General features: G+C 50.5%; 1 protein-coding gene across 2 annotated transcripts in view; it reads left to right on the top strand.

Annotated features, from left to right (window-relative positions):
- Positions 1-5316: 5316 nt before the first annotated feature.
- Positions 5317-26703, top strand: part of PTPN5 (protein tyrosine phosphatase non-receptor type 5) — a gene marked incomplete at its 3' end in the record, with an annotated part of 35786 nt that continues 14399 nt past the window's right edge. The window contains exons 1-2 of one of the 2 annotated variants that reach the window (XM_082628169.1): positions 5317-5342; positions 8871-8944. In XM_082628169.1, coding sequence (XP_082484295.1) covers positions 8920-8944 — 25 coding nt within the window. In that variant the 5' untranslated portion in view covers positions 5317-5342; positions 8871-8919. Of the gene's footprint in view, positions 5343-8870; positions 8945-26703 lie in introns of those variants that run through there. The other variant, XM_082628170.1, reaches the window with a different exon arrangement.

The following is a 26703-nucleotide window of genomic DNA, read 5'->3' as shown; positions in this document are numbered from 1 at the left end:
TTCCCTGAAGGGAAAAGTGCATTCCAAGGCATCATAAGTAGGAGCAAGCATCTAACAGAATGGAAATACCAGAACACCCCCCTCCCGAGAGGTGTGATCACGCCTTCACATTTGTAATTGTTTCCTCTTTGCAAATTAAACTGTATACCTGGAGTATGGGGGGTGTAGAAAGAGGAAGCAGAAGGGGGATGTTTTCAGAATCTTGCAGAGCAGATGGTTAAACCAGATGACCTTTGAACTCTGAAATCCCGCTGTTCAATTGATCATCTCTGGGCTCCTGTCCACCACACGGATAGGACTGTCCTCAGTACATACTGATCCACACAGCTGAGCTGGGCCTCCATGAGTAACTGGCTGGGGTGGGAACACCTTCCCCACTTGAAGGTTGGGCAGCCTCTGCCCCAGGCTGCATGGACCAAGGGCTTGTTTCCCTGGTGCTGGGAGCACCCTCTGCTGCTTCCCTGCCACTCCACCACCTCCGCCTCATCAAACCTTGATAGCCCCAGAATTGAAACTTGACCTTAAGGAAAGACCCTTAAAAGTCATAAAATTCAATTCCTTTGATTTTCATTTGTGGCTGCTGGGTCCTTGGCCATGGAGCACATTTGTTCCTCCAGTAATGGAGCACAGCTGCCACCATTATGCACACTCTCCACTCCAGCCAGTCTCCCAAGGAGGGCTTCCAGGGCCGCTGCTTCAGGTGGAGAAACCTGAGGTCGGGGTCCAGGGCAGCACTTCCTGTCGTTCTGTTCCTAGGGAGGACACACAAGGTAATGGCCCCGCAGCAGTGAGCTCCTTCAGAGCCCTAGGGACTGGAGTCTCCCTCAGGCTCCTTCACTGACTCACCCACTGTGAGAGTCTAGCACAGTCACTTCACCCCCTGAGCCTCAGTTTCTTCATCTGTAAAATGGGGATGATGCCCCAAAGACCTATGGTGAGGATTTTTCAAAGAACATCTATAACGCAACTGCTGTAGTCTGCTGTTACGTTCATGTTCACTGTCTTCCTATTTTCAGAGTGTTGTTAACAACGAAGGCTGAAAGCCAAAAGAGAAGAGAGCTGAGGAGTATGGGCGGCGAGAAGCAGATCTGTCATTACTAGCTTTGTGGCCTTGGGCAGGTCACTGCACTTCTCTGGATCTCTATTTTCTCATCTAGAAACTACAGGTAATGATAGTATGTTCCTTCTAGGGCTGTTGTGAGAATTATGTCTGCCTTATGTCTCTGGGAAAAAGGGGAGGGAGGAGGAAGACACGAAGAAAGAACATCACAAATGAGCACCTCGGTAAATCTCCCTGTCCGTACTCCCTTCCCACATGCCCCTGTCAGACTGAATTTCTTTCCGTTCCTTGAGTGTGCCCTGCTTCCTCTCAACTCCAGGCCCATTCATGGGCCCTCCTTCTGCCTGGAGCACCCCAGCTGCTCCTGTCTCACTCCGCAGCTTCTGACCGCCACTCCTCCTGCATGTCTCATCAGAGATCCCTTCCTGGGAATCTTCCCTGACTCCTCTTCCTCACAGGGGGCCTCACCAGCATCCCCATAGCACTCTGCATTTCTCCCATCAAACGGGCCACCTGTGTTCCATTGCCTTTTGCTTACCTGCACTCCCCCACTGTGCCGTGAGAGCGTGTACTTCATTGTATCCCACCCTGTGGCCTGCACATAGTAGGTGTTTGGTAAACACTAGCTGAACACATGAATGTTCCAGTCCCTGAATCGGACTCACAAGAGAGATGGAAAACTCTGTTGCCGAGCCCTCCCCACCCCTTTGGAAGCTGGGCCTCTCCAGCACCCTTCCATCTTCCCTTCCCTGGGGTGCCTGCCAGGCCCACGCCCCAGTCTCCCACCAACAGAGCAAGTTGGAGAAGTCATCATTCATCTGGGCATATCCCAAGCAGAGAACACTCAGACCCTGTGTTTGGGATCCAGAACACTCTGAGTTTGCAGTCTGCTCAGACGTGGGGACAGATGGCTGGACAGTGGACAGCTGGGCAGGGAGGGTAGGCAGCTTGGCAGGATGGAAATAGCAGTGAACTAAGCATTGGGAGTCCTGGGCTCGGAGCCTATTTGTTCCACGAGTTTGCAGCATGCATCAGTCTGAGCTCTGTGGTTGCCAGCAACAGAAACTGCCTGAGTAACTTAGGCAGGAAAGCTGCTTGTTAGAAGGCTTTGGGGTGTGACACAGAATGACCTCTGGTCTTGGACCCTCCCTGTAGCAAGGGACAAGTAGAGCACCTGGGGAAGAGAGAGGCAACTCCCAAAAGGGAATCTGGATTTTTAACCACCTGAAAACAATTGTTCACACCTTGTGTGACCTGAGGCAAGTCACTTAACCTCTCTTGCCTCAGTTTCCCTATTTGGATGTTCTAAAGCCGGCCTCTCTCCTCCATTCACGTCTCCAGTGTGCGTTGTGCTGAGAAGACTTCCTGCCCTGGCCCCAGATGGTGCCTTTCCCCATCCAGACACCGTAGGGGTGATGATGAGTGAGCGCGGTGAGCAAGCGTGTGTGTGCTTCACTGCCGCTGCCCCAGGGAGGAGGGGCAAGGCCTCTCCACCTGCCCACTTTGGGACACGTGACTCATTTGCATGAGGCGGTCAGCTGGTTTTCCATGAAGCCAGAATGTCCTCTGCCTCTGTACACTGAACGTGCTGAGGAAAATCTGGATGGCTTTTTATGGGTTTCTTTCCGGCCGTGGTCTGGCCATCTTCTCCAGGTTGGGAAGCTCCTGGCTAGATTCTGCCCTCCCAGAACCCCAAAACCATTAACCCTAAGACCCTGCCACTGCCCTCCATTTGACCTTTAACATGTACATCAACAGGCTCGGGCCCTGAACACCTGGGCTGCAGGAGGTGGCTGAGGGGGTGGGGATGCTCCTAAGTCACTGGCTGCCTGGTGGGGGAGACAGACAGCTAACTAAGCAGCAGAACAAAGTCAGAGGCAGAGAGGAGTGTGAGCCAGTGGTGCGGGGGCGTGGCCCAGGGATGGGAGAGCGTGATTCTTCCCGGGAGATCAGGGGGTGCTTCATGGAAGAGGTAATGCTGCAAATGAGTCAGATTTGGCAGGAGGAGGAAAGGAAACATCAGGCTGAGGGAACAGCACAAACAAAGGCCTGGAAGTGGGAGTGGACAGGTTTGAATTCAGAGACTAGGGATGTCTGGTGGGACGGGAGCTTCAGGCTCACAGGCAGAGGCTTCAGGCAGAGGCTCTGAGTTGACAGTTCGGGGTGTCTAGAGGGCCCCGGGAGCCCCAGGAGCATGAAGCCCAAGGTAGAGGGCATGTCTGCCTGGGGTTGGGTCAGGAGGTTCCTGGGGGCTCAGCCTCCCACCCAGGAATCTGGCTTCAGCATCCCAGTTCCTCCTCACCCCTCACCCACCTGGGAAGCGGGCGCAAGCTCCTCTGCCTCCCTCCCCAAACCTGTCAGCTCTTTCTCTGCATACGACCTGGGCAAAGCTGGCATCCCCTCCAGGATGCCTCCTGACAGCACCCACCCATCCACCATTCCACCGCCCAGGCAGAGGTGAGCTGCTCCCAGCCCATCCTCGACAGGCCTCTGTTAGCACACTTCTCCCAGGCCACAGCGTTAGCTGTCGTGTCTCCCCCACCAGCCATGAGCTCCAGGAAGGTAGGTGGGCTGGTCCAGGCCAGGTCTCCAGTACCCAGCCAGGTACACATTACCTGCACACACGAATGGACAAATGACGGTGATGACGTTCAAGCTTCAAGGAGGATCTTACCACCTGAGTTTATAGATGAGGCCTCAGGGGCCCAGGGTGAGAGAGGATTGCCCAAAGTCGTAAGCATGTTGGGAGCAGAGTTTAAAAGAGAAGTTCGGTTCATAGCAGTAATACTCACAGTAGCCAAAAGGTGGGAACAACCCAGATGTCCGTCAGCTGATGAATGGATGAAATATAGTTTACCCATGGAGTAGAATATTTTCCAGCCGTGAAAAAGAACTAAGTACTGGTACGTGCTACAACTGGGATGAACCTAGAAAATGTTATGCTAAGTGAAAGGAGCCAGACACAAAAGGCCACATATTGTATGATTCCATTTATATGAAATATGCAGAATAGGCAAACCTCTGAGAGACGGGAAGCAGATTAGTGGTTGCCAGAGGCTGAGGGAGGGGAGAATGGGAGTGACTTCTTAATGGGTACGGGGTTTCCTTTTGGGGTGATGAAACTCTTCTGGAACTAGATAATGGTGGTGGTTGCACGGCGTTGTGAATGTATTGTATGTTCTAAAATGGTTAAAATGGTGAATTTTAGGTTATGTGAATTTCACCCCAGTTTCAGAAAAGGAGTAGATTGGGACCAGATCAGATGCCACCAGCTGGGCCTAATGTTTATTCCTCAGACACATGCCACTGAGCGCCCTTCCTATGACAGAGCTCCTCAGCCCAGGGATGGGGCTTGGTTCAGAGGAAGCTCCATGGGCAACTGGAAGAGGACAGGATTCCTGATCAGGTGCCTCTGCTGGTGCCTGGCCTCCATCACTTCCCCATCCCACTGACCAACCTGCTTCCAGTTAATGCCAAATATTCCGTACATCTCAGGCCTCCGAGATGCTCTGCTCTTGCTGTTTGCACTGTGAAGGAAGTTCTTTCCTTTGTGACCCTCTCATCCACCTAGAAACATCCTTTAAGGACCAGGTCCTATCTTCCCCTTGCAGAAGACATCCACTCTCCGCCCCCTCACCACGAGCCAAGCTGAGCTCCCCAAGGTATCACGTGCATACAGCCTATTAAAGCAGGTGTGGGAACGATCATGTTTGCCTGTGTGTCTCCCCTGGAAGACTGGGAGCTTCGTGGGGGAAGGGCCTGGCTTGTTCACCACTGTGTTCCTAGGATAGCCCTGGTGCCTTGCTCACAGGAGGTGCTCAGTAAACGCTTGTTGAATGGGGCAATGGCTTTGGAAAAGTCCTCTTCCCTCCCAGATATTCTCCAGCGGTGAGGGAAGGACAGGCAGGGTGATCTCCAAGTCCCTTTATGTCTGGGGTTCTCTGGTTCTAAGAGCAGCAGTGAGGGGCCAGCGCAGCAAGTTGCTGCCTGTTGTCACAGGCCAGTTTTCTGCTCCTGTTGCCCGGCTGGTAGAAGTGGAGAAGGAGCCTGCAGTAATCCACTGCAAGCAGCTATTTCTGCTCTTGGCAGGGAGGAAGGAGGGCAGTTCCCAGAGACTGGGCTTCTCCATTCAGCCTGAATGGGCCAGCTCTTCTCTTTGGAAATCTAATTAAAACCCTCCCCTGAACAGCCTAGACATGCAGGTTTTGGCAAGGTTGCCTGGAGTTCTTCAACTGCAGGGCCGAGAGCAGGCTCTAGCTCCATTTTCCTCTACAGACGAGAGGTGCTACTCTTTCTGCTTTCCTGATTATGAAATTAGTCATTTTCTAGGAAGCTTATTTATAGAGTCCGCTGCACACATGCAGCACTGAGCTATTCTGAACACGGCTTGGGGCCTGGGAAGCTTAAGGTGTGAAAGCAGCTGTGAGTCACACATGGGTCCCCCTCCAGAGGTATCTGGATACCTCAGTTACCTTTTTGCACTGAGCCAGGGGCCAGGCCTTTGGGGCTGCCCTCCAGCTGGGGTGCTCTTCAAGATAAATAAAGAAAAAGCTTCAGATCAGGAGGTAGGGGGTAGGTGTTCTCCATCCCAATCCACATGGCCACCCACTCGATATATCACCTGGGGCAAGTCAGACCTCTGTTTTGTGCCTCCGTTTCCTCCTCTGCTAAATGAGGGGCCTTCCCGATGTGTGATTCTTGGCCTGCTGTGGACAGCAGCTGTGGAGGAAGGTTCCAAGTGACTTCACAAAGGCAGCTCAGATAATGGCCATGTTTCAGGTTCCTGATGTTTTTCCAAGAAGGTCAGGGCAACATTCACTTATTCCACAAGTGTTTGTTTATTTATTGAACACCTGCTGTGAACCAGGGACTATGCGAGGCTTTCAAGATACAATGGTAAATGAAACAGAAATGGTGGTCCCTGCCCTCGTGTCACTTATAATCTAATGTTAGTCAAATAATGGCCTGAGTTAAAATGAAATTTCAAACTCTGTCAAGTGCTGTGAGTAAAAAGTACTGGGAAGAAAATAGATAGCTAGTGGGAAGCAGCCGCATAGCACAGGGAGGTCAGCTGGGTGTTTTGTGACCACCTAGAGGGGTGGGATAGGGAGGGTGGGAGGGAGACGCAAGAGGGAGGAGATATGGGGATAGATGTATACGTATAGCTGATTCACTTTGTTATAAAGCAGAAACTAATACACCATTGTAAAGCAATTATACTCCAATAAAGATGTTTAAAAAAAAAAAGTACTGGGAAGTAGAGCTCGGGGAGCGGTGGGGGGCTCTCCAGGCAGGGAGAAAAACACGTGCAAAGGCATCATGAAAGAAAGAGCCTGTCCCAGTGTAGCTAGAGTGCAGAGGTTAAAGGGGAAAGGCACAGGAAATAAAGTTGGAGGGATGAACAAGGGTTAGACCATTCAAAATCTGATAAACCATGTCAAAGGTTGCCATTGCCTTTGTTCCAAGTGTAATAGGATGCCATTCAAGTATTTTTTTAAGGAAAGTTATATGATAAATGTTGAGTTGTGAAAAAGTTGATTCTAGCTCAGGCCTGCCCCATCCAGATGTACAGGTTGTAAACTACACAACCTATGAAGCCGTATGTATTAGAGCCAATTGGAGAATGTTTTGGAGGCCAGGCTGAGTGGATGCCAGAGACCAGTTAAAAGACTGCCACAGTAATCTAGGCAAGAGATGCTGCCCTGGGCCAAGATGTAGGTAGTGAAGAGGGAGAAAAGTGGAGAGACTCAGGAGACATTTAAAGGGCCTTGAAGGGGCTTCCCTGGTGGCGCAGTGGTTGAGAGTCCGCCTGCCGATGCAGGGGACACAGGTTCGTGCCCCAGTCCGGGAAGATCCCACATGCCGCGGAGCGGCTGGGCCCGTGAGCCATGGCCACTCAGCCTGCGCATCCGGAGCCTGTGCTCCGCAATGGGAGAGGCCACAACAGTGAGAGGCCTGCGTACCGCAAAAAAAAAAAAAAAAAAAGGGCCTTGAAGATAGCAGCCCTCTCTCCATAGGAGAGCTGGGCCCTGGGATTTGGGATTCTCAGAGACCCTGCCAATGGAGTGAGGAAAAAATAAAACAATTGCCAGTTGAGAGCAGAAGATGTCAGAATGAAAATGGTCACCATCCTTAACCCGGCCTGTGTGCCCTTCATTGATTCCGATCTGCAGTGCAGCTGGGCCTGAAATCAGCCTCAGGACCAGTCCGGGAGGCAGGACTGCAGGACTGGTGGGTGGAGAGGCAGCTGACCTCTTGAACTTCTTGGAAGTATGATGCTATCAAGGCTGTATTAAAGTTTCTTCTGGTTGCCAATTTCAGAAATCAGATTCCGCTGGTTTGAGCTAAAATGTTGGCATTTATTGGAAGGATACTGGGGCATCTTATGGCCTTAACAGAAATTTTGCCCAATCAAGACTCAAGATGGGCCGGAATGAAGTAGCTCCAAGACCCTTGGCAGCAGATGTTTTTGGACCTTCTCTCCATGACACTGTGGCTACCGTGATTCAGCCCCCAGAATGCACTTGAAAAGCGCAGAGGAGAGGATCTGATTGGCCCAGCCTAGTTGGTTTGTCCAGCCCTGGATCAGTCAGCTACTGCCAGGGGTCAGACACAAAGGGCAGGCAGAGCCACTGGAGCCCACACCTGCACAGCAGGCTATTACCAAAGCAGGGGAAGCCCTGAGAGCAACGCAGTTACCCTCAGGATATGTCAAAGTGCAGACACTGTCTGGGGTCTGACTAATTCCAGCAACCTTTTCCCCAGCTTACTGGGTAAAGGAGAAAAGCTAGTCCCCAGTATAGTCCTGGAAGGTGCCCTGATGAGCTAGAAAGAGGGTTTTCTGAGTTCAAAAAGAAATAGAACATTTAGAATATTCACGTACATATACAGCTACTTTTTCTAGCTATTTCCAGAGAAGAGTCTTTTTTTTTAAATTTATTTTATTTATTTTTGGCTGCGTTGGGTCTTCATTGCGGTGCGCGGGCTTCTCACTGCGGTGGCTTCTCTTGTTGCAAAGCACGGGCTCTAGGCGCAGGGGATTCAGTAGTTGTGGTTCGCGGGCTCTAGAGCGCAGGCTCTGTAGTTGTGGCGCACAGGCTTAGTTGCTCCGCAGCATGTGGGATCTTCCCAAACTGGGGCACGAACCCGCGTTCCCTGCATCGGCAGGCGGACTCTCAACCACTGCGCCACCAGGGAAGCCCCAGAGAAGAGTTTTGCATACCACTTTTTTACTGCCTGAGGCACAGAGAATGTGCAGATGTGGGGAGCTGGACACACACTGTATGTTACCTAGATCCCTCTTGCTCACCCATGGTTCAAACCCACAGGAACTAGGAGGCAGAATGGCACAGCAGTGAAAGTGTGAGCCTGGAGTCCTAGACTGTAATTTCGTACCCAGCTCTACCCTAATGAGCTGTGTGACCGGAGGCAGGTTACTTGACTTCTCTGAGCCAGTGAAATGATCCCTAATTCATGGGGCCCTGATGAAGATTCAGTGTGATAAAGTTTGTAAAGTGCTTTGAACGTAGTAAGCCCTCCTTCTGTGGCAGAGATGATGGTGCTGATGGTGGTTTTAGAGATGTTGCTGGTGGTTATTCCACCTGGAAGACACCTGTAAAATTCTGCTTCTGCCTCTGCAGCTTGACCCCTCTGTAGGTTGGTCTTTTCCTCCGGTCCCCCTAATGGGGCAGGGTTATTCCAAGGGACACAGTGCAAGAAAGGAAGGCTTTTTCTCTTTGCTCAGGGTTTTTTGTCTTGATCCCAGCTCAACGGCCTCATCTCACATTTTTCATTCTGCTGCAGGAGTGAGAGAGAGAGAGAACCACACTGCTGATGACTCCGAGGGAGGGGCCCTGGACATGTGCTGCAGCGAGAGGCTGCCGGGTGAGTCTTCCCAGCACCAGGTCCCCCAGAGCTGCAAGTGGAGGGAGAGAGCTCCGGATGGCACTGGGGCTGGAGGAAAGCCTGGGTGGCTGTGAATTTGCTTTAGAGGAGTGACTCAGCTGGTCTGTAGGTCTTCGTTTCACTGAGGATTTGTTTTTCTAATCCCTGATGACTTTCTGACCTGTTACCATTTGGAGCTGCTCTAGACTCAGTTGGAGGGAAGAAGAGGCAGCTGAGGGTGTGCAGGGAGGGTGGAGAGAAGGGTGAAGAGCCGGGGAGTCCAGGCTTGATCAGGACATGACCACTGGCCGGTGGTGTGCTGGGCAGATTTCGAAAGGTAAGATTAGGAAACACAGCCTGACTGTGCCATGAGCCAAGGGTGGGGTGGATGAAGTGGAGAAAATCCCTGACAGCCCTGAGGAGAAGCCTGGCTGTGAATGTCAGATTGTGCTGCTTGAGTCTGGTTGACCACACTTGAACCACGGGCCATTGCTGTCGCCACAGAAACATTACCAAGGCACTCCTGCCCGTGGAGAAGCAGCACGTCCAGTTGTAGGCCAAATACCCAAGTCATGATTAACAGCCTTGGAAGGAATGAAGGAAGGAAGGTGGGGGAAACTTTTTTGTGTTTTTTCCTTTGATAAAAGTTTTTATTGTTTTCTTTTCCTCCTTATAACAAATATCCATTGTAGAAATATTAGAAAATAAAGACAAGAGAAAAAGAAAAATCACCATAATCCTGTAACACTACACACATTTTCACATCTCCCTTTCCAAACCTTTTTGTTAAGAAATAACCGATTCTGAATTCTAATTTTGAACTCTCAAACCTGTAGCTTGTCAGAAACCTCATGATTGGCAAGGAACCTTAGAGTGTCGAGTCTTCAGTGACCCTCTTTAAGACAGACATGGAAAACAACTCGGTGTGACTCTAAAGCCATGACTCTTTAAAATAAGTGGTTGGGGGCTTCCTTGGTGGTGCAGTGGTTGAGAGTCCGCCTGCCGATGCAGGGGACAGGGGTTCGTGCCCCGGTCCGGGAAGATCCCACATGCCACGGAGCAGTTAGGCCCATGAGCCATGGCCACTGAGCCTGCGCGTCTGGAGCCTGTGCTCCGCAACGGGAGAGGCCACAACAGTGAGAGGCCCGCGTACCACAGAAAAAAAAAAAAAAAAAAAGGTTGTTTTTTCACCCCATGAGCAGTTGCCCCATCTACTGATGAAGTTCCTCCAGCCTCCCACTGAGCATTGAGCCCTTCAGTATAATTCTCACCTTATCCAGTAGGGGGTGCCATTGCTCAAAACACTTCGGACGGCCCGTTGAGATGGGCTAGGATGGATGCCATTGCACCAGTGTCGTTGTGGGACCCAAAACAGCTAGCTTGAGGACTAGACTTCTCCAAAGGGATGTAAGAGCTATCTGCAAACATCTGAAAGGCTGTCTTGTGAAGGGGACGGCATATTCATTCTGTGTGTGTCTTATGAAGAGGGCATAAATCCAATACATAGAAATTTAAAAGAGGCCTGTTGGCCCACGGGATGCAGAACTTTCTTTCTGACTCTAAAAATAGTCCAGTCATTGAACTTGATAATGCAGGAGAAAATGAGTGTTCCATCACTGGAGGTATTCAAGTATTGTCTGGATAGACATTGGAGAGGAAATTTCCACAGTGGGTGGGAGGTCGAGGTGACAACACAAGTCCCTTTCAGCTATTAAACAGTTCTGTGATTCAGATATGAGTCATAGGATTCAGAGATGATTCTACAACCGGGGATGGCCCCAGTGGCTAGAAAAAAATCCACAGAAAATAGGGCACCGTGTATAGGAATCCAGAGAGTAGCATGGTGTGGAGGAAAGAGCATGGGGTCTGGTCTTGGAGTCTGGCTGTTCTGCACACAGGCTGTGTGTTTACGGACAAGTCACGTAACCTGCTGGTCCTCCAGTCCTTTATTTGCAAATGGAAACAACAACAGTATGAACATTTATCCTCACAAGGAAAATAAATGTAATCACACAAGCATTCATTCAACAAATACTTACTGAGCATGTACTATGTGTCAGGTGCTGTACTAGGTGCTAGGGATATAGTGGTGAGTATAACAGACAAGGTCCCTGCCCTGCTTTGAGCTGCTTCTGGAAAATGGGATGAAGCCACCGCAGAGGCTACAGTGATAAGCGTGATTTGTTTAATTCCAACATTCTCTCCCATTCCTCCCCAAAAGCCAACAACCAGAATAGAATCAAAGAGGAGTATTGGTCATCTCCACTGGACCTGGCACATTGCCTACCTTGTGCCAGGCACTGTACTAAATGCTTTCACATGTATGCAAAGGTGCAGGATCACCAGCAGGTTATCTGAGAATTCAGCTCATTTCTGACACTGTCTACCAGGAGATAGCATCAGATTCCACAGGTAAAGGGCTCAATCCCACAAGTCTGCCCTCTACTTCAGATGCCAGTTGCAAGCCCAGGTTGTTACCTGTAGTTCTGACCGACTGGCTATATATCAGAGGTTCCCACAACCCTCTCCTCAGGTTCAATTAATGTGCCAGAAAGGCTCACAAAACTCAGAGAAACATTTTAGTTACTAGATTACCAGTTTATTGTAAAAGAATATTAAAGGACATAGGTGACCATCCAGATGGAAGAGATGCGTAGGGCAAGGCATGGGGAAAGGGCACGGAGCTCCCATACCCTCTCCCAGCACCACTCTCCCCACCTCTCCATGTGCTCACCCGGAAGCTCTCCAGGTCCCGTCCTTTGGGATGTTTCTGGAGGCTTTATTACATAAACATCGTGGATTAAATCATTGGCCATTGGCGAATGATTCAACCCCCTGCCCCTCTCCCTGGAGGTCGGGTCTGGGACTGGAAAGTTCCAGTGCTCTCATCACATGGTTGGTTCTCCTGGCAACCAGCCCTTGGGTGGGATCCAAAAGTCACCTTCCCTGAAGCATTTTCAGGAACTAAAGACAAGAGACCAAATATGATCCCACTGCTCTAGTAGCTCAGGAAATTCCAAAGACTTTGGGAGCTGTGAGTTAGGAACTGTGGTCGAAGACCAGATATATATGAGAGATACGTATTTTGGTCATCTGAATGACGAATTATATATTTCTGATAAATCATAATATCACAACCTATATCTCATGCAATCCTCTCTGCTGCCCTAGGAAGTCGGTATTATTTGCTATCACCATCTCATAGAAGAAAGGACCAAGGTCCAGGGAGGTTAGAGGGTCTGTCCACGTTCATCCAGTGTTTAGTAGAGTGAGGAGTCCCTTCAGGCAGTTTCCTTCCAGAGCCCAGGCTCCTGGCCACTACCCCATTCTGCCTTCTTTGTTGCCATTGAGCCATCCTGATCTTCTGGCACCCTGTGGATTGAGGCAGGAAGAACTAAGGTATGTCTGTCCCCAGGGAGGAGTTTGGAGGAGTTGGGTGATGTCACTGTGCCTGTCCCTACCTGTTTCCTTCCTCTGGAAAGCCTGCCTGCCAGGGGCCAGGCACGTTATATGCCCTTCTAGGCACCCATGACGCCATCTTCATATGATATTGAAATAACTTTTTGTCTGTTTCCTCCATGGGACCGTGAGCTCTTTGAAGGCAACTACCTCTCTATTCCATCCTCCATGGCAACATTCATTCACTCATTTCTTCATCCATTTACTCAGTATTCACTGACCACTTCCATGTGTTGGGTACTCTGTAAGCACTGGAGTTTCAACAATGAAGCAACCTGAGAAAATTTCCCACCCTTGCAGGACAGTGTTGTGCCCTAGTTAAGAGCAGGCATTCTGGACCCAGGCGTAGCTCCACCATTTACCACTGGGGTGATCCTGGGCAAGGTACTTAACCTCTCTGCCTTCCATTTACAAAGTGGCAAGAATAACATTCACTACCATGTACAGTTGTTGGAGGATTAAATGGAGCTCCGAACAGTGCCTGGAATGTGGCAAGTGACATAGGCATTTGCTATTAAGGGAAAGATAGACAATAAATAAGTAAAATATATAGTATAGCAGATGGTGATAAGTGCTGTGGAGAAAATTAAAGCCAAAAAGGGAGGGGTGGGAAAGGACCGGGACTGAGTGGCCAGGGGCGGGGGCAGGGGGATGGTTGGCATTCTAAATAGGGTGGTCCTGGAACCTGGTAAGGAGTAGACTTCCACAGTGTTCGTCAGCCAAAACCACCAACCTAAGCTGCACCTTGGACATAAAAGGAGATGGAGGCATACAGGCCCAGAGACTTGGGGCGTTGGGCCTTTAAAATGAGCCCGTGGACACTGCAAGCAGTTGCATAATGATGATGTAAAAATACAGCCCTCGAGTAATCTCTCCCCCTCCCAGCTGTCTTCCCCGCTGGGCAAGACTAAGAGGCAAGGCAGAGTGAGGGCCAGCCATGCCTGGGTGACTCACTCATTCCCACAGGAGCTGCCAGGCGGGGGGCGGCGTGGCCAACACTCCCGGGGCCGCGGTCACCCAGACCCTAGCCAGCGCCAAGCAGGTCATCCGGTCCTCCCAGATTGAGATTTCTGGGTGAAAGCATCCTCAGGCATCGCCGACACCTGCAGGCAGCCCACAGCTGCCCCCGGGGCAGGCACGCTCACTCGCACCCCCGGAGGCGTTCCACACAGGCGCACACACACTCGTGTTTGCTGTCACTTGTCACAGCCTCGTGCTCGCGTATGCACGTGCACATACCCACACGCAGTCCCCTGGGCATGTGCGGTTCCCGAACCTATGAGTCTTCTTCCTCTTGCACACCCAGGACCTCTTAACTCCATCACCCTGTCATCCACCCCTTTCCGCGAAAGATGCTTTTTAGAGATGGACACGCTTGTTCTCTGTTTCCTCTTTAGGTCTCATTCTTTCCTGCAACGACACCCCCTTGTCCTGCACATGCAGATAAGCAGGCACATTCCTGCCCTCCCTCACTGCACGCAGTTCCTAGGTACTGTGGTGGGCACCGGTGTATCTCCAGGTCCGTGCACGGGCATACACAGGTTTCTCCTGTCTCGCGTGCGCACGCGCTTTTTCACGTGCTCACCCTCCTTTTCTCTTGCACTCCCCCTCACTTGCTCACTTCCTCCCTCATTTTCTTGCTCACAGTCACCCAAACACATTTAAACATTCAAACTCACACTCTCTCCCCTTCTGTGTGTAGGTGTTCACACTTGCGAGAAAGCAAGCAACCCTGCTGATGCTGGGACCTCTGCTCCTGCCCGAATAGCACCAGTGCAGGCGTAGACTGGGACCAGCAGCTTCCTCAGGGATACAGGGCAGGGGAAGGAGGTGAATAAGGCAACAGTAGGTGCTGGTGATGGCATGACGTCACCACATGTTGCTCACAGCGTCTCCAGCGGGCAGGTTCATGAGCAGGCCTGCTCCTAATGTTTGCGGGGACCAAGGTCAGACTGCCGTTGGGGCCCCTCGTGGGGCACCACTCCCTGCTCAGTCCTGCACTGGGAGGGCCCTCATCGGAATGCATGGGGGCACGTCAGTCTGTGCGTGCAAGTATGGGTCACACTCCACCCTGCTAGCTGACACTTGGCCACCCCCTCAGACCTAAAGATACCCCCAGGGAAGGCCATGTCCCTGCTCAGAAGGGTGTACGTGCATTCATGAAGGCTTCAGGCCATTCGGGCAGAGAGTTCTGGAGTCCTCGTAACCAGAGCATGGCCTGGAAAGCAGGGCATGGGCACGCCTCCTGGGCCCTGTGGACCTTTTGCTCCATGGGGAGTGGCATGGCCAGAGGAGAGGGATCCCAGGGGCCAGATCTAAGGACCACACTGCTTTGGGGAACAAGGTGCTCCCAAAGGCTCCTACAGCCGGCAGCTGGTTGGAGCCATGGCAGTCCCCGCCACCCTGAGATTTAAGTGTGTTATGATCAGCTGGGTCTATGCAAGGCTGTGAGTAGCCACTGAAGGCCTGAGTAGGTCATTGCCCCTTTGATAGGAACAGCTGACTTCTCCACACCTTAAGTCCTGGTTCTTTGAAGGCTACCCCCAGCCCAGCCCTAGGCTCTGTACTGTCATGGATATCAGATGGACCCTCCTCTGAGGAGGTCAAAGTCTAGGTCTCAGCAAGAGACCACTGTCCATCCTGGGTGGTCTTTTATAAAGTAAAGAGAAGGCCTGTATTGAGGAAACCTTTGTTATCCTAATCATGCAGTGACTACCCCTGGTCATCAGGGAGAGTCAGGCCATAGATTTCACAGCCATCCCACCATGACATGGATGAGGTCTTCGCCAGAAGCCAACAAGGGCTGACTGAAACGGCAACCTGACCCTGTTATTCATTCAGCAAGCGTTTATTGAACGTCCACTTTGTGCCCAGTACTGATGATACAATGAAGAGCAAGAGAGACCTGGTCCCTGCTCTCAGGAGGACAGGGTACCGTGGAAGTGTGCAACAATAATATTACGTTATCTTGGGCGGGTGGGGGGGCAGTCAGGGAAGGCTTCCTGGAAGAAGTGGCCTTTAAACTGTGACCTAAAGGATGAGTAGGGTCCTGGCTCATGTCTTGAGGAACCAGCTATCAAAGCATCTTAAGAACAGGTTAACCTCAGAATGGGCCTTATCCCCCACCTGCTAATGCTTGTTCTCACAGAGCCCCCTGATCTGGTGCCTGGTACTGGTTCAAATGGTCTGGGACCAGGTGCAGGAGCCCAGATGGACAAACGTAGAGAAGACAGACTTGGAAATAGTATCATTGCTGAGATGTCACTTGTGCCCATCAACGCTCAGCAGCTTAGGTGCTGCTGACTTTTAGTTCTTTAATTGATGGCTCTGTTTTCATTCGGGACTTTTAATGCATTTAGGGGTGTTTATATGGCCAATGGTACTATGAATTGTCTTTGAGACTTTAGGATAGAAATTAAAGAAAGGCAAACAACACCATCCAGATGTGCTGAGAACCCTAATTTAGAGAGTAGTCCGTAACGATACCACTGTATTGAGAAGAAATGTACCAACCCAGGTACTCACTGATCAGCGATGGTAGAGGTTAACTGTCCTCAGACACCAGGACAGATATGGAGGCAGGAGCCCATCTAGCTGGGTCTTGGGGTCCTGGGGGGGGGCAGTCAGACCTGGGTTCCAATCTCAGCTCTGCTGCTGACCAACAGCTTGATCTCAGGTGAATAATCTGACCACTTTGAGCTCCAAATTCTTCACTCCAAAATGAGGGTGATAATAAGATCTTCACAGACATTTTGGGAGGTTTCAATAAGCTGATGTGTGTGAAATGCTTGTTACACAGTGCTCCATAAATGGTAGCTAATAATGATGGTGATGATTTTGCCAGGATGTGGAGTATAAACAACAACCAAAAAAACCTGTGCATGTTCCCAGGCATTAAGTCCCAGGCCAGACCTTCAGACGTGGAGTGGATAATATGGGTCTGTGGATCTTTCATGACTCCCCACCACGTGCCACCACAGACACATAGAGGAGTGCTGTTTACTTGCAAAGTCAGGTGGGAAGAGGAGCCAGACTTGCTGGAGAGGCCAATCATCCATTTTCCTGTATAGAAACAGTTCTGACATTCCTGGGAGTTGCCTGGATGTATGATGAAACTACAAAGAGAGTCTTTGCAACTGGAAAAAAGAGGCCATCTGGTTCAGTCCCGTGCCTCCACCCAGGTTGATGCTCAAGCCCTTTCAGACAAATGGGCATCGTTGTATAACTAAGATATGCAGTGACAGATGCTGTCTCCTTTCTCCTTGACTTGGCCCAGGGACTAAATATCCCAACTCCCAGGAACTTCTTTATACCTTAAAAACAAACAAACAAAAACAACAACCTCTTTCCTTCCATTTAAGCTCATTTCTTCTTTTCAAGTCTCAGGATGTGCTTTGTTTATCTATTGCTGCCTAACTGTCTCAAAACTTACTGACTTAAAACAACCACCATTTTATTTGTTTATGATTCAGAGGGTCATGAGGGGCTCAGCTGGGGGGTTCTTCTGTTCCCTGTGGCTTCAACTGAGGTCATTCACTCAGCTGTATTCACCTGGTGCTGGGCTGGAATAGAAGGTCCAAGAAAGCTTTTCTTACATGTCTGGCCCGTTGGTGTGAATACCAGGAAAGGGGAACACTAGGGCACCCTGGAGGCTGTCTACCATACTGCTTAAGAGTTGAATCCTTGAAATTCGAAAAGGCATATTCTCAGGATATGCCTGTACCGTTGTCCCTCCGTATCTGCAGGGGATTAATTGCAGGATTCCCCACGGATACTAAAATCCACCGATGCTCAAGTCCCTTGTATGAAATGGCATAGTACAGTTGGCCCTCCATATCCACAGCTGTGGAACCCGCAGATACAGAGAGCCAACTGTATACAGAACGGTGGGGAAAAAAATCCACCCACAGAGAGAGAAAAAAATACCAGAAAATATATCTAAAGGAAACCAATGCCTTTCTCAGTGTGGTAGGATCATGGATGACTTGGGGTTCATTTATGCTTTTATGGGGGGTTTTCCCTCATATTTTCCAAAATCATTTTTAAAAGATTGGCCACCTGGGACTTCCCTGGCGATCTGGTGGTTAAGACTTCGCACTTCCACTGCAGGGGTGTGGGTTCGATCCCTGGTCGGGGAACTGCATGCTGTGCAGTGTGGCCAAAAAAAAAAAAAAAAAAAGATTGGCCACCGGAAAATATTTATTAATCCTCGCCAGGCAAGAGTGGTCGCTGGGGATCATGGGGGCCCCCTGGGGTGAGTCACCTCCCTCCAGGTTGGGTTGGTCAGCCTGGCAGGCACAGAGTCGGGGGCTGACCCAACCCCAGGGATCTTAATGGGGGCTGGTTAATCCTTTGGGGGCATCGGTGGAGATAGTCACCAAGGCACGGAATCCCTCCCCCACCCCATAGAAAGCCAACGAAATGACTCACGTCATGTCATGTTGGTGAACCAGTTCAGAGAACGGGAGACTCGGGTCCTTGACAGGCAGCTCTGTTTCACTAAGTCCATGAGCCCTTCAGTGGGTGTCCGTTCCCAGGGCAGGAGGAACAAGTTCTCGCTCTGTAATCCTCCCAGTTCCAGGACACAGACGGGATGAAGGGCCCTCTGCTCTCGTTCATTCTTTCCCCATTGGACCTTGGCCCCCCCCCTCCAACTCAGCTGGTTTTGTTTTTACCTGGGGGAGGAGGGGGTAGTGACAGGTGGTAGGTTCAGGGCTGTCAGTCATACTCCTCTGTGGCCCTGCTTTCTTCACGGGTCCCTGCAGTGCCCCTCTCTGGTTTCATTCACTGATTTTTTCTCTTTTGTCTCCCACCGCCAGGTCCCTTCTCCCCACAGTTTGTGTGTTCTAACGTATTTAAGGTGTATTTTGTGCGTTTCTATGTGCTCTAGCAGAATGAGTGGCAATATGTCGTGTATATATATTTTTAAAATTTGTGTCTATTGTGTTGTGTTCAGTCTCATTCTTTTCGCTCAGCCATGTTTCTGAGGTCCTTCCATGGTGCCTTATGTCCTCTGATCCTTTGCTTCTAAGGGCTGCAGAGTATTCCCCAGTGTGTCCCTGGACACGGCCTACCAGCTTCCCCAAGTGATGGGAATGTAGGTGCCCCACTCCTCCCACCCCACCGCAGATAGCACAGGAGGGAGCTTCGGCTTACGGCTTATGTGTTTCCTAGGACTAGGTAAGAATTTTTTGGAGCAGAAGCATGCATTTCCAGAGTTTTCTACTTCCCAGATTGGTTCCAACAGAGGATCTGGAACACAGAGAACCAGGAGGAAATGGTGTGGGTGGTAGCTGGGGAGACACGCAGGGGACAGAGCATGCTGGGCCTTTATTGATGGCCATGGCAGGGATTTTGGTCTTTATTCTAAGAACAAGGGGAAGCCACTGAACGAAACTAAAGCAGGGGCTCAGATTTGTTTTTTTTAAAAAGGCAACTGTGGATTTTTAGCACTAGAAGGGCCCTTAAAGACCCCTAGGCACACTCTTTGAATTTACAGAAGGCCTCTGAGGCCCATAAAGGCAGTGAGATGCCCAGGGTCACACAGCCCACTCCTCACAGAGCTAGAACTGCTACCCAGGCCTCTTGACACTGCCAATGTTGTGAGCCTCCCCAGTTACTGAGGACAACAGCCCCTGGAGGGTTGGAATTTGCCAGCACATCTGTCCCTGGGGGGTCTTGTTTGGCTCTTGCTCACCTCCTATCCCCTGGACTTTCCTAGACCTCTGAGAGCATTTACCAGGACCCACCAAGGAACCCCAAATCAGGACCCAGCCTTCTGCTGTCAGGGAGGGAGGCCTCAGACCTTCAGATACCCACAGGCAGCCCCTGTGAAACATCCCATGCTGGCTTAATGAGTGAAAACTGAACCAGAGGGTTAAACACATGTGTGCCAATCCTGATTCTGCCTCTTACTCTCTGGACCTCAGTTTCCTCATCTGTAAAATGGGAGGGTGGAGCAAGAGGCTCTCCCAATTCTGTCCCTCCCTCCCCACATGTTTGGGCTTAAGTCTCAGGCACTAGGGACCTCTGGTACCTACTGCCCAGGGCCTCTCCATTGGTTATTTTAGTTCTCACTGTGGGCTGGAGGGAGGGGGTAGCTGCACCCTCAGAGTTTCATTGACCCTTTTCACCCTTGTACTTCTGGGCCTCCGCTCCAGAGAGGCACAAAGAACTGAGCCTTTGTTTGCAGCAACAAAGCTGTTTGCAATTTCAGATAGAACCATTTTATTATATCCCATCCAAAGAGTACTTGAGTTGCCTTTTGTTTTGAAAGCTTGTTAGCATTTCAGATTTAATTAACTGACAGAGCAAACCTGCCCCACTTCCGCCACCCCCAGCCCATGCCCACTCCATCCACCGACCCCAGGTGCCAGTCGGCAGCCTCAAAGCCCCCGCCCACGTGGGGGCGGGGCACCCACTGTCCTCCTGAGGGGCTCACCTGGCAGAGGAAAGGGAGGTCCTGTTGCCTGTCCCTCATGCTCCCCTCCCCTCTTCCCCCTCCTCTCTAAATTCTGCTGCTGTTTACTGAGTGTTCACCGTGTGCCAGGCACCAGGCTAAGCACTGAGCGTTTTTTACCTTATGGCATCCTCAGACCCCAGCCAGCAAGGCTTAGTGGATCTGTTGTCCAGAGGAGAGATTGAGTCACTTCCCCAAGGTCACACAGGTAGTAAATGGCATAGTCGGGCTTCAAAGCTAAGTCTGGGTGACTCCAGAGCTTTGGCTAGGAGCCCCCCCAAGGAGCTTCCTCCCCAGAAACAAGGCACTTGTAGGGACAGCAAGAGCTGCAGTGCTGACTGGATAGGGCCAGGTCCTAGAGGTAGTTCTTGTTACAGATGTACCTCCTTTTATTGTGCTTTGCTTGATCGCGCTTCACAGATACTGCGGTTTTCACAAACTGAAGGTTTGTGGCAACCCCGTGTTGAGCAAGTCTGTCGGCACCATTTTTCCAATAGTGTTTTTTTAAATTCAGATGTGTACGTTGTTCTTTTAGACATAACGCTACTGCATACTTAATAGACTACAGTACAGTACAGACGTAACTTTTGTATGGACTGGGAAACTGAAAAATTCGTGTGACTTGCTTTATTGCGGTATTTGCTTTATTGCAGCGGCCTGGAACCAAACCAATAGTGTCTCTGAGGTACTTGGAAACCTGCCTCCCGAGAGCATCCACACACTGGTCCCATTCTCAGCTCTTGACGTGCCCCCTTCCCTAGCACAGCCCCCTCGGGTGTCTGCAGACAGGCCCCCCGCCACCTCCACTTCCCTCCATCCCCACAGTGAGGTAAGAGCAGTAATCCTATAAACAAGTGTCCGTGTCTAAGGGTGGGGTTTCAGACACAGTGATGGGCTGTAGAGCCCAGCACCATCTCCCACAGAGATGACACTGTACTTGTGAACACATGGAGGGTCAGGAGTGTTGGAGATTTCTTCAAGATGCTGTGGTGTGGAGCGCGGATCACCTGAGCTAGTCTCATCTGGTGGGTTGGTTAACGGTATGGGCTCTGGCCGCAGGCTGCCTGGGTTCTAGTCTTAGCTTCTGCCTATTGTTGGCTGACTTGGCCAAGTGACTTAATGCCCGTGTGCCTCAGTTTCTTCATCTGTAAAATGGGAGTAAGAGCAGTACCTTCTAGCATTGTTGTGAGGATTAAATGGGTTAATATATGTGAAGCACTCAGAGCAGCATCAGCATGTGGTGAGCGCTCAGTAAGTGTTAGCCCTCAGTGGTCCTGGCTCTGCGTTTGGCTGACTGTTGACCTACAGCAAGCCACTTTCCGTCTCGGCCTCAGTTTCCCCATCTGAGAAAATAGCAGACTAGACCAGATACCCCTCAAGGCTGGTCTGGTTCTGCCCATCAGTGGTTCTAGAAGCCCGGGCAGAGCTGAGTGTGATGTTCTGTTGGTCAGCGCCCCCATGGCTATGTGGGCATGGTGGGGAGGTCCCTCCTGGCCACGTTTGGGAAGAGAAGAAAAGCTGAATGGGACAAGAGCTCCCTCCTCATGTAAACAGAAACAGGCCGAGCCAGCCTTCGGCTCCAGTTCCGTGGCTGGCAGCTCCAAGGATGAGTCACCAACAGGAACAGCCATGTTCTCGGGCTCGGGCGGGGCCAGCCCCAGGGCGCACCATGGCTGCAGAGTTGAATGGTGGGATTTGGGTGCCAGGTGACGGGAGAGGGATCATGGCGTTTCCAGATGCCCAGGGTAACCCCTCAAGGCCATCTGCCTACGTGCCTTACCCAGGGCCCCTAGAGCTTTGGCCCAGGATGCAGAGCTCCCGCCTTCCAGTGCTCCTTCCTTTCATAAGATACGGCCTTTGAGGAGCCGGCATTTGGCACAAAAGCTGCACCGCCACCCCCATGCAGCTGGTTAGGGTTCAAGGATCCCCAGACACAGGGACTCCCTCCTTCCCAGGTTCTCATCATCTCCCTGCCTTTGCTGCAGTGACCTCTCCCGAGAAACAGTTTGGCAAAGCGGAAAGCTCGCTTGGCATCAGGAAGGCCCGGGTTTGCATCTCGGGTCCGCATGTACTTGGGCAAGCCACCGAACCTCGCTCAGCCCGATTTCCATGCCTGGAAAATCCCTTTCACCCCGTGCAGGAAGCAGGCCCGAGAGGAGCCCAGCGTTCTGTCACTGTCAGCAAGCTGCCTCTGAGTCAGGGCTTCGTGCATGGCAAAGCAGCTACCTTGCTGTGAACTATTGAAAAGCCAGTCCTTGACACAAGCAGCCGCCTCTCACCGGCAAAACGGGGCTGATGATGCCAATGTCTACCTCACAGAGAAGCAAAAGGAACTGCGTGCGCACAAGCGCTGTGGGAGCTGCATAGAGCCTACCCAAGAGATCTGGCATTCTCATTCCAGAGCAAGATAGGGAGGGACCTCTGTGGTCCATGAGGGCGGGCACTGTGTTGTTCACTGCTGTATCCACAGAGCCTAGCCTGGTGCTTGGCAAAGTATTGATATATAATTGGTGCTCAATAAATGTGTGTCAGACTCACACATGAATGAGCAGAGACTAAAATCAGCCCAGTTCTCTACCTCCGCACTTCTACTACCTGATCACAGACCTCTGCTCCCCACCCCTGAGATCAGGGGTTCTTAACCTGAGGACTGTGGATCCCCTCCAGAATTACATGCAGGATATAGTGTGTGTGAGAAGATGTATCTTCCTGAGTAAAGAAATGTTAGATTTCTGCCCAGAAAAGCTTTTAAATAAACCCTGCTCTGAAACGTAGGCATGTACCAGGCACTCAGTTGGATTCATCCAGCCTCCAGGGCTGCCAGGTACCCTGTGGGTTTAAAAACAAAAAACAGCTTCCACCCTTGTCTCTGAGAGGTACAGCCTGCAGTTTTTATTCTGCCCCCTTAAGGTGCCAGGCTGTTAACCTGCCATCTTTCATATGCAAAAGTGATGTCAGGGGGCCTGTCTTCTGAGTGGCTGCTCTCTGGCTGGGTGGGTCTCACAGAGACTTCCACTCACTCTCAATCTCTCCCAGTCCCCCCACATGCCATTTAGGTGTGACAGGTGAAAGTCGGGGTCCTGAACCTGGGAATATTAAGCAGGCCTCATAATATCTGAACTCAGAACAGTGCCCTCTTTTTAAAAATATTTTTCCTCACTACAAATAAATATATGTATATGTATATACATATATATTTATCTCTATACATATGTGCCTGTTTACTTATTGGAGGAAATTTAGAATATATGAACAGGGACTTCTCTGGTGGTGCAGTGATTAAGAATCTGCCTGCCAATGCAGGGGACATAGGTTCAATCCCTGGTCCGGGAAGATCCCACATGCCGTGGAGCAACTAAGCCCGTGCGCCACAACTACTGCATCTGCGCTCTAGAGCCTGTGCTCTAGAGCCTGCGAGCCACAACTACTGAGCCTGAACACCACAACTACTGAAGCCCGCGCGCCTAAAGCCCGTGCTCCTCAACAAGAGAAGCCACTGCAATGAGAAGCCCGTGCATGGCAACAAAGAGTAGCCCCGCTCGCCGCAACTAGAGAAAGCCTGTGCACAGCAATGAAGACCCAACACAGCCAAAAATAAAAATAATATGTAAACAATGAAAAAAATCACTCTACTCTTACCCTCCTCCAAAGAACTATTGTTACTACTGCCTGTCTTCTGTTCTTCCCATTTACCGTGTATGATGTTCATTAAACACTTCCTGTGTGCCCAGTGTCCCGTGTGCTGCACACTCTCCAAGCACCACTTGAGTTAGCCTCTCATCTTTCATCAGGGATTCTCCACCTTTTTATATACTTTCTGAATTTCTAAGGCCAAGGAGAGAAGACTGTTTTGTAACCTTGCCTTTCTCACTCCACACCATCGAGATTTCTTTCCCCATTATTAAATATCTACAGAGTCATTACTAATGGCAGCATGATGACGTTTTATTGCAGGCAGGTTCCAGGCTTCTCAGACTGGGGTGCATGTACCCCTGAGGCCAAAGCCACAGGATAAATGTAGAACATTTTCCTGAACTATAAATTTGATTCCAAGCTTTGGGAGGAAAACAAAAACATTATTTTAAGATCAAAACAAGCACAGATATGCCATAGAATAGAATAAAGAACACCCATGAATTTTAAAACAAAGCAGCAAAGTCCAGGATCATGTGACTTGCTGTTTTTCCCCAAAGACCCATATCCCCTCTGCTCTAAGGATGGGAGAAACATCTAAGAAGCACTGTGTTCTCCCTCTTCTTACAGATAAGGAAACTGAGACCCAGCGGGGAGAAAGGACTGCCCAAAGTCCACAGTGTGTGTTACGAGCCAAGCCAGGTGGCCCCTGAGCTGTACTCCTCCTACCTGTCTGTATTTGCCTTCACACATCGACTGCTTTTTCTGAAGGTGTGGGTGGAGAACTTGCCACTTGGGTAATCAACCCTCTGCTTGTCAATAGTGGAAACTCTTGGCTTCCTACGTGATCCATCTCTTAGCAGCAGCTGGATCTGAGATATCTGCTCTTGTGGTTAGTAACTATAGCCTCCCTGGGCAAAGGTAGAGGCCCTTAGTCTCCACCAGCACTTAGATTTTTCATGTAATGCACTGTATTGTAAACACTCATCCACTGGTCTGTTTTACCCAGCTGACTCGAGCCTTTTGAAGGCAGGAGTTACGTGTTGTCATTATTATTATAATCTGATGTTTCTTGAGCAACTACTCGATGCCAGGTGCCAAGTTGGATGTTTCATCTATAGGATCTACCGTCTTCATCGCAGCTTTTCAAAGAATGTATTATTATCCTTGTTTATCACTTACCCATCATCATTCACTCATTTAGGAAATATTGATTGTAGACTTACGTGCCAGGACTAGCGCTGTATGTTGTGGACAATCAGGATGAGCAAAACCAATACTGCTCCTGCCCTCATGGAACTTACAGAGACTGGGGGAGATGATATTCAACAAATAATTTTGACAGACTGGAGTGAGTGTACTGTAGCTCAGAGACTGTCCAAGTGCCTCAGTTCAAACCCACCTCAACCACTTATTAGCCTCTCTGCTTTCTCTTCTGTAAAATGAGGATAATAGTAGTGCCAAGGGGGCTTCCCTGGTGGCGCAGTGGTTGAGAGTCCGCCTGCCGATGCAGGGGATACGGGTTCGTGCCCCGGTCCGGGAGGATCCCATATGCCGCGGAGCGGCTGGGCCCGTGAGCCATGGCCGCTGAGCCTGAGCGTCCGGAGCCTGTGCTCCACAATGGGAGAGGCCACAACAGTGAGAGGCCCGCGTACCGCAAAAAAAAAAAAAAAAAAAAAAATAGTAGTGCCAACTTCATAGGGTACCATGAAGAGTGAATAGATTAACATGTGCAAAGCACTCAAAGCAGGGCTGTGTGCTCGCCAGGTGTATTGTTGCTGCTGGTCATAAGAAGGAGAGATGTGGGTTGCTGGGTGTGTGTGGTAGGGGAGCCCCTACTTTAGGAGGCAGCTGATTGAATTCTACAAGATGAATAGGAGTTAACTTGGCAAAGTGTTTTGGGGACAGTTGAGGGGAGCAGGATGTTGGGATGTTCCTGGCAGAGGGGACAGGATATGCAAAACATGGGGTGTGGGCTCACCCGAGGAACTGCCAAAGAGTGTGGCTGGACCACAGCAGGTAGGGAGCTATACAGGGTCAGGTCTGGGAAGGAGGAGCCTGGGAGAGAAATACAGGTATCCCCAGGATCACCGCCAGGATCCAGGCCATGCGAGATGCTCAGCAAATACTTGTCACGTAACCAAGCGAGCATGCAGACAACTATGTTGGCCTCACATGGTCTTGGCTGTGGGTGTTCCCTTGTCTCCCAACCAGAAAAGGAGCCCATTGTCCCATATACACAGTGATATGTGGACCATCCCATCCCCACCATCAAGCCATACACATCCGTCTTGCTGGTGCCTCTCTTCTTGGCAGTAGATTGGACGGTGTGGGTTTAGATGGGGAGCTCCAACCTCTGGGGCTCACTGCGGTGGTGCTGCTGGAATCCCCACACTCCACCAGGGTATCAGATCCAAGCCAGTGCTGTTCAGACTTGTTTAGTAGTGGAACCTTGTGTTGAAATCATCTTAGAAGAAACCCAGTATATGGAACGGTATTGAACAGCTTCCATGGCTGAGGCCCAAGCATAGGGACCCAGAGCACTTGGTCATAGCTGGTGCACCTGAGAAAACACCAGGGCTCCTTAAAGCACAGTTAGAAAACCAGGGGACTTCCCTGGCGGTCCAGTGGTTAAGACTTCACCTTCCAATGCAGGGGCCGCAGGTTCGAACCCTAGTCGGGAAGCAAGATCCCACATGCCTTGCGCCAAAAAAAACAAAACGTAAAACAGAAGCAATATTGTAAAAAATTCAATAAAGATTTTTAAAACGGCCCACATCAAAAACAGCAACAACAACAACTTTAAAAAAGAAAACCAAGGGAGGACCCCCAGCCCCCATTTTCGAGGTATGGAAATTGAGGTCCAGAAAGGAGAGGGTGACTTTCCCAAGGTCACACAACCAGGGATAGACCCAGAACTGGATCTTAGACGTTTAACATCAATTCTGCTGCACCGAGATTTTCCTCCACACCATCCTGACCACCCCCATCCCCCCTCAGTGTGGGGTCTTGAGGTGGGGAAGGGGCACCGTGCTGTGACTTTGTCAGGTGTCCAGCATTTCCCCCCAGGCACACACACCGAGTCAGGGGGCAGAGCATGAGCGACAAAAACCCAGAGGGCAGGCATGGGTGGGCTGTTCAGGGTCACGGCCTGGTCATGCCGTACCGTTTTTTCCCTCTCTCTTTTAATTGAGTTTGAGGTGGTGGT

This window comes from Mesoplodon mirus (assembly GCF_964341445.2).
Source record: "Mesoplodon mirus genome assembly, chromosome: 7".
NCBI classification, from domain to species: domain Eukaryota; kingdom Metazoa; phylum Chordata; class Mammalia; order Artiodactyla; family Ziphiidae; genus Mesoplodon; species Mesoplodon mirus.
The sequence above is the reverse complement of the archived record's forward strand: the minus strand, read 5'-3'. Positions and strand labels throughout refer to the sequence as shown.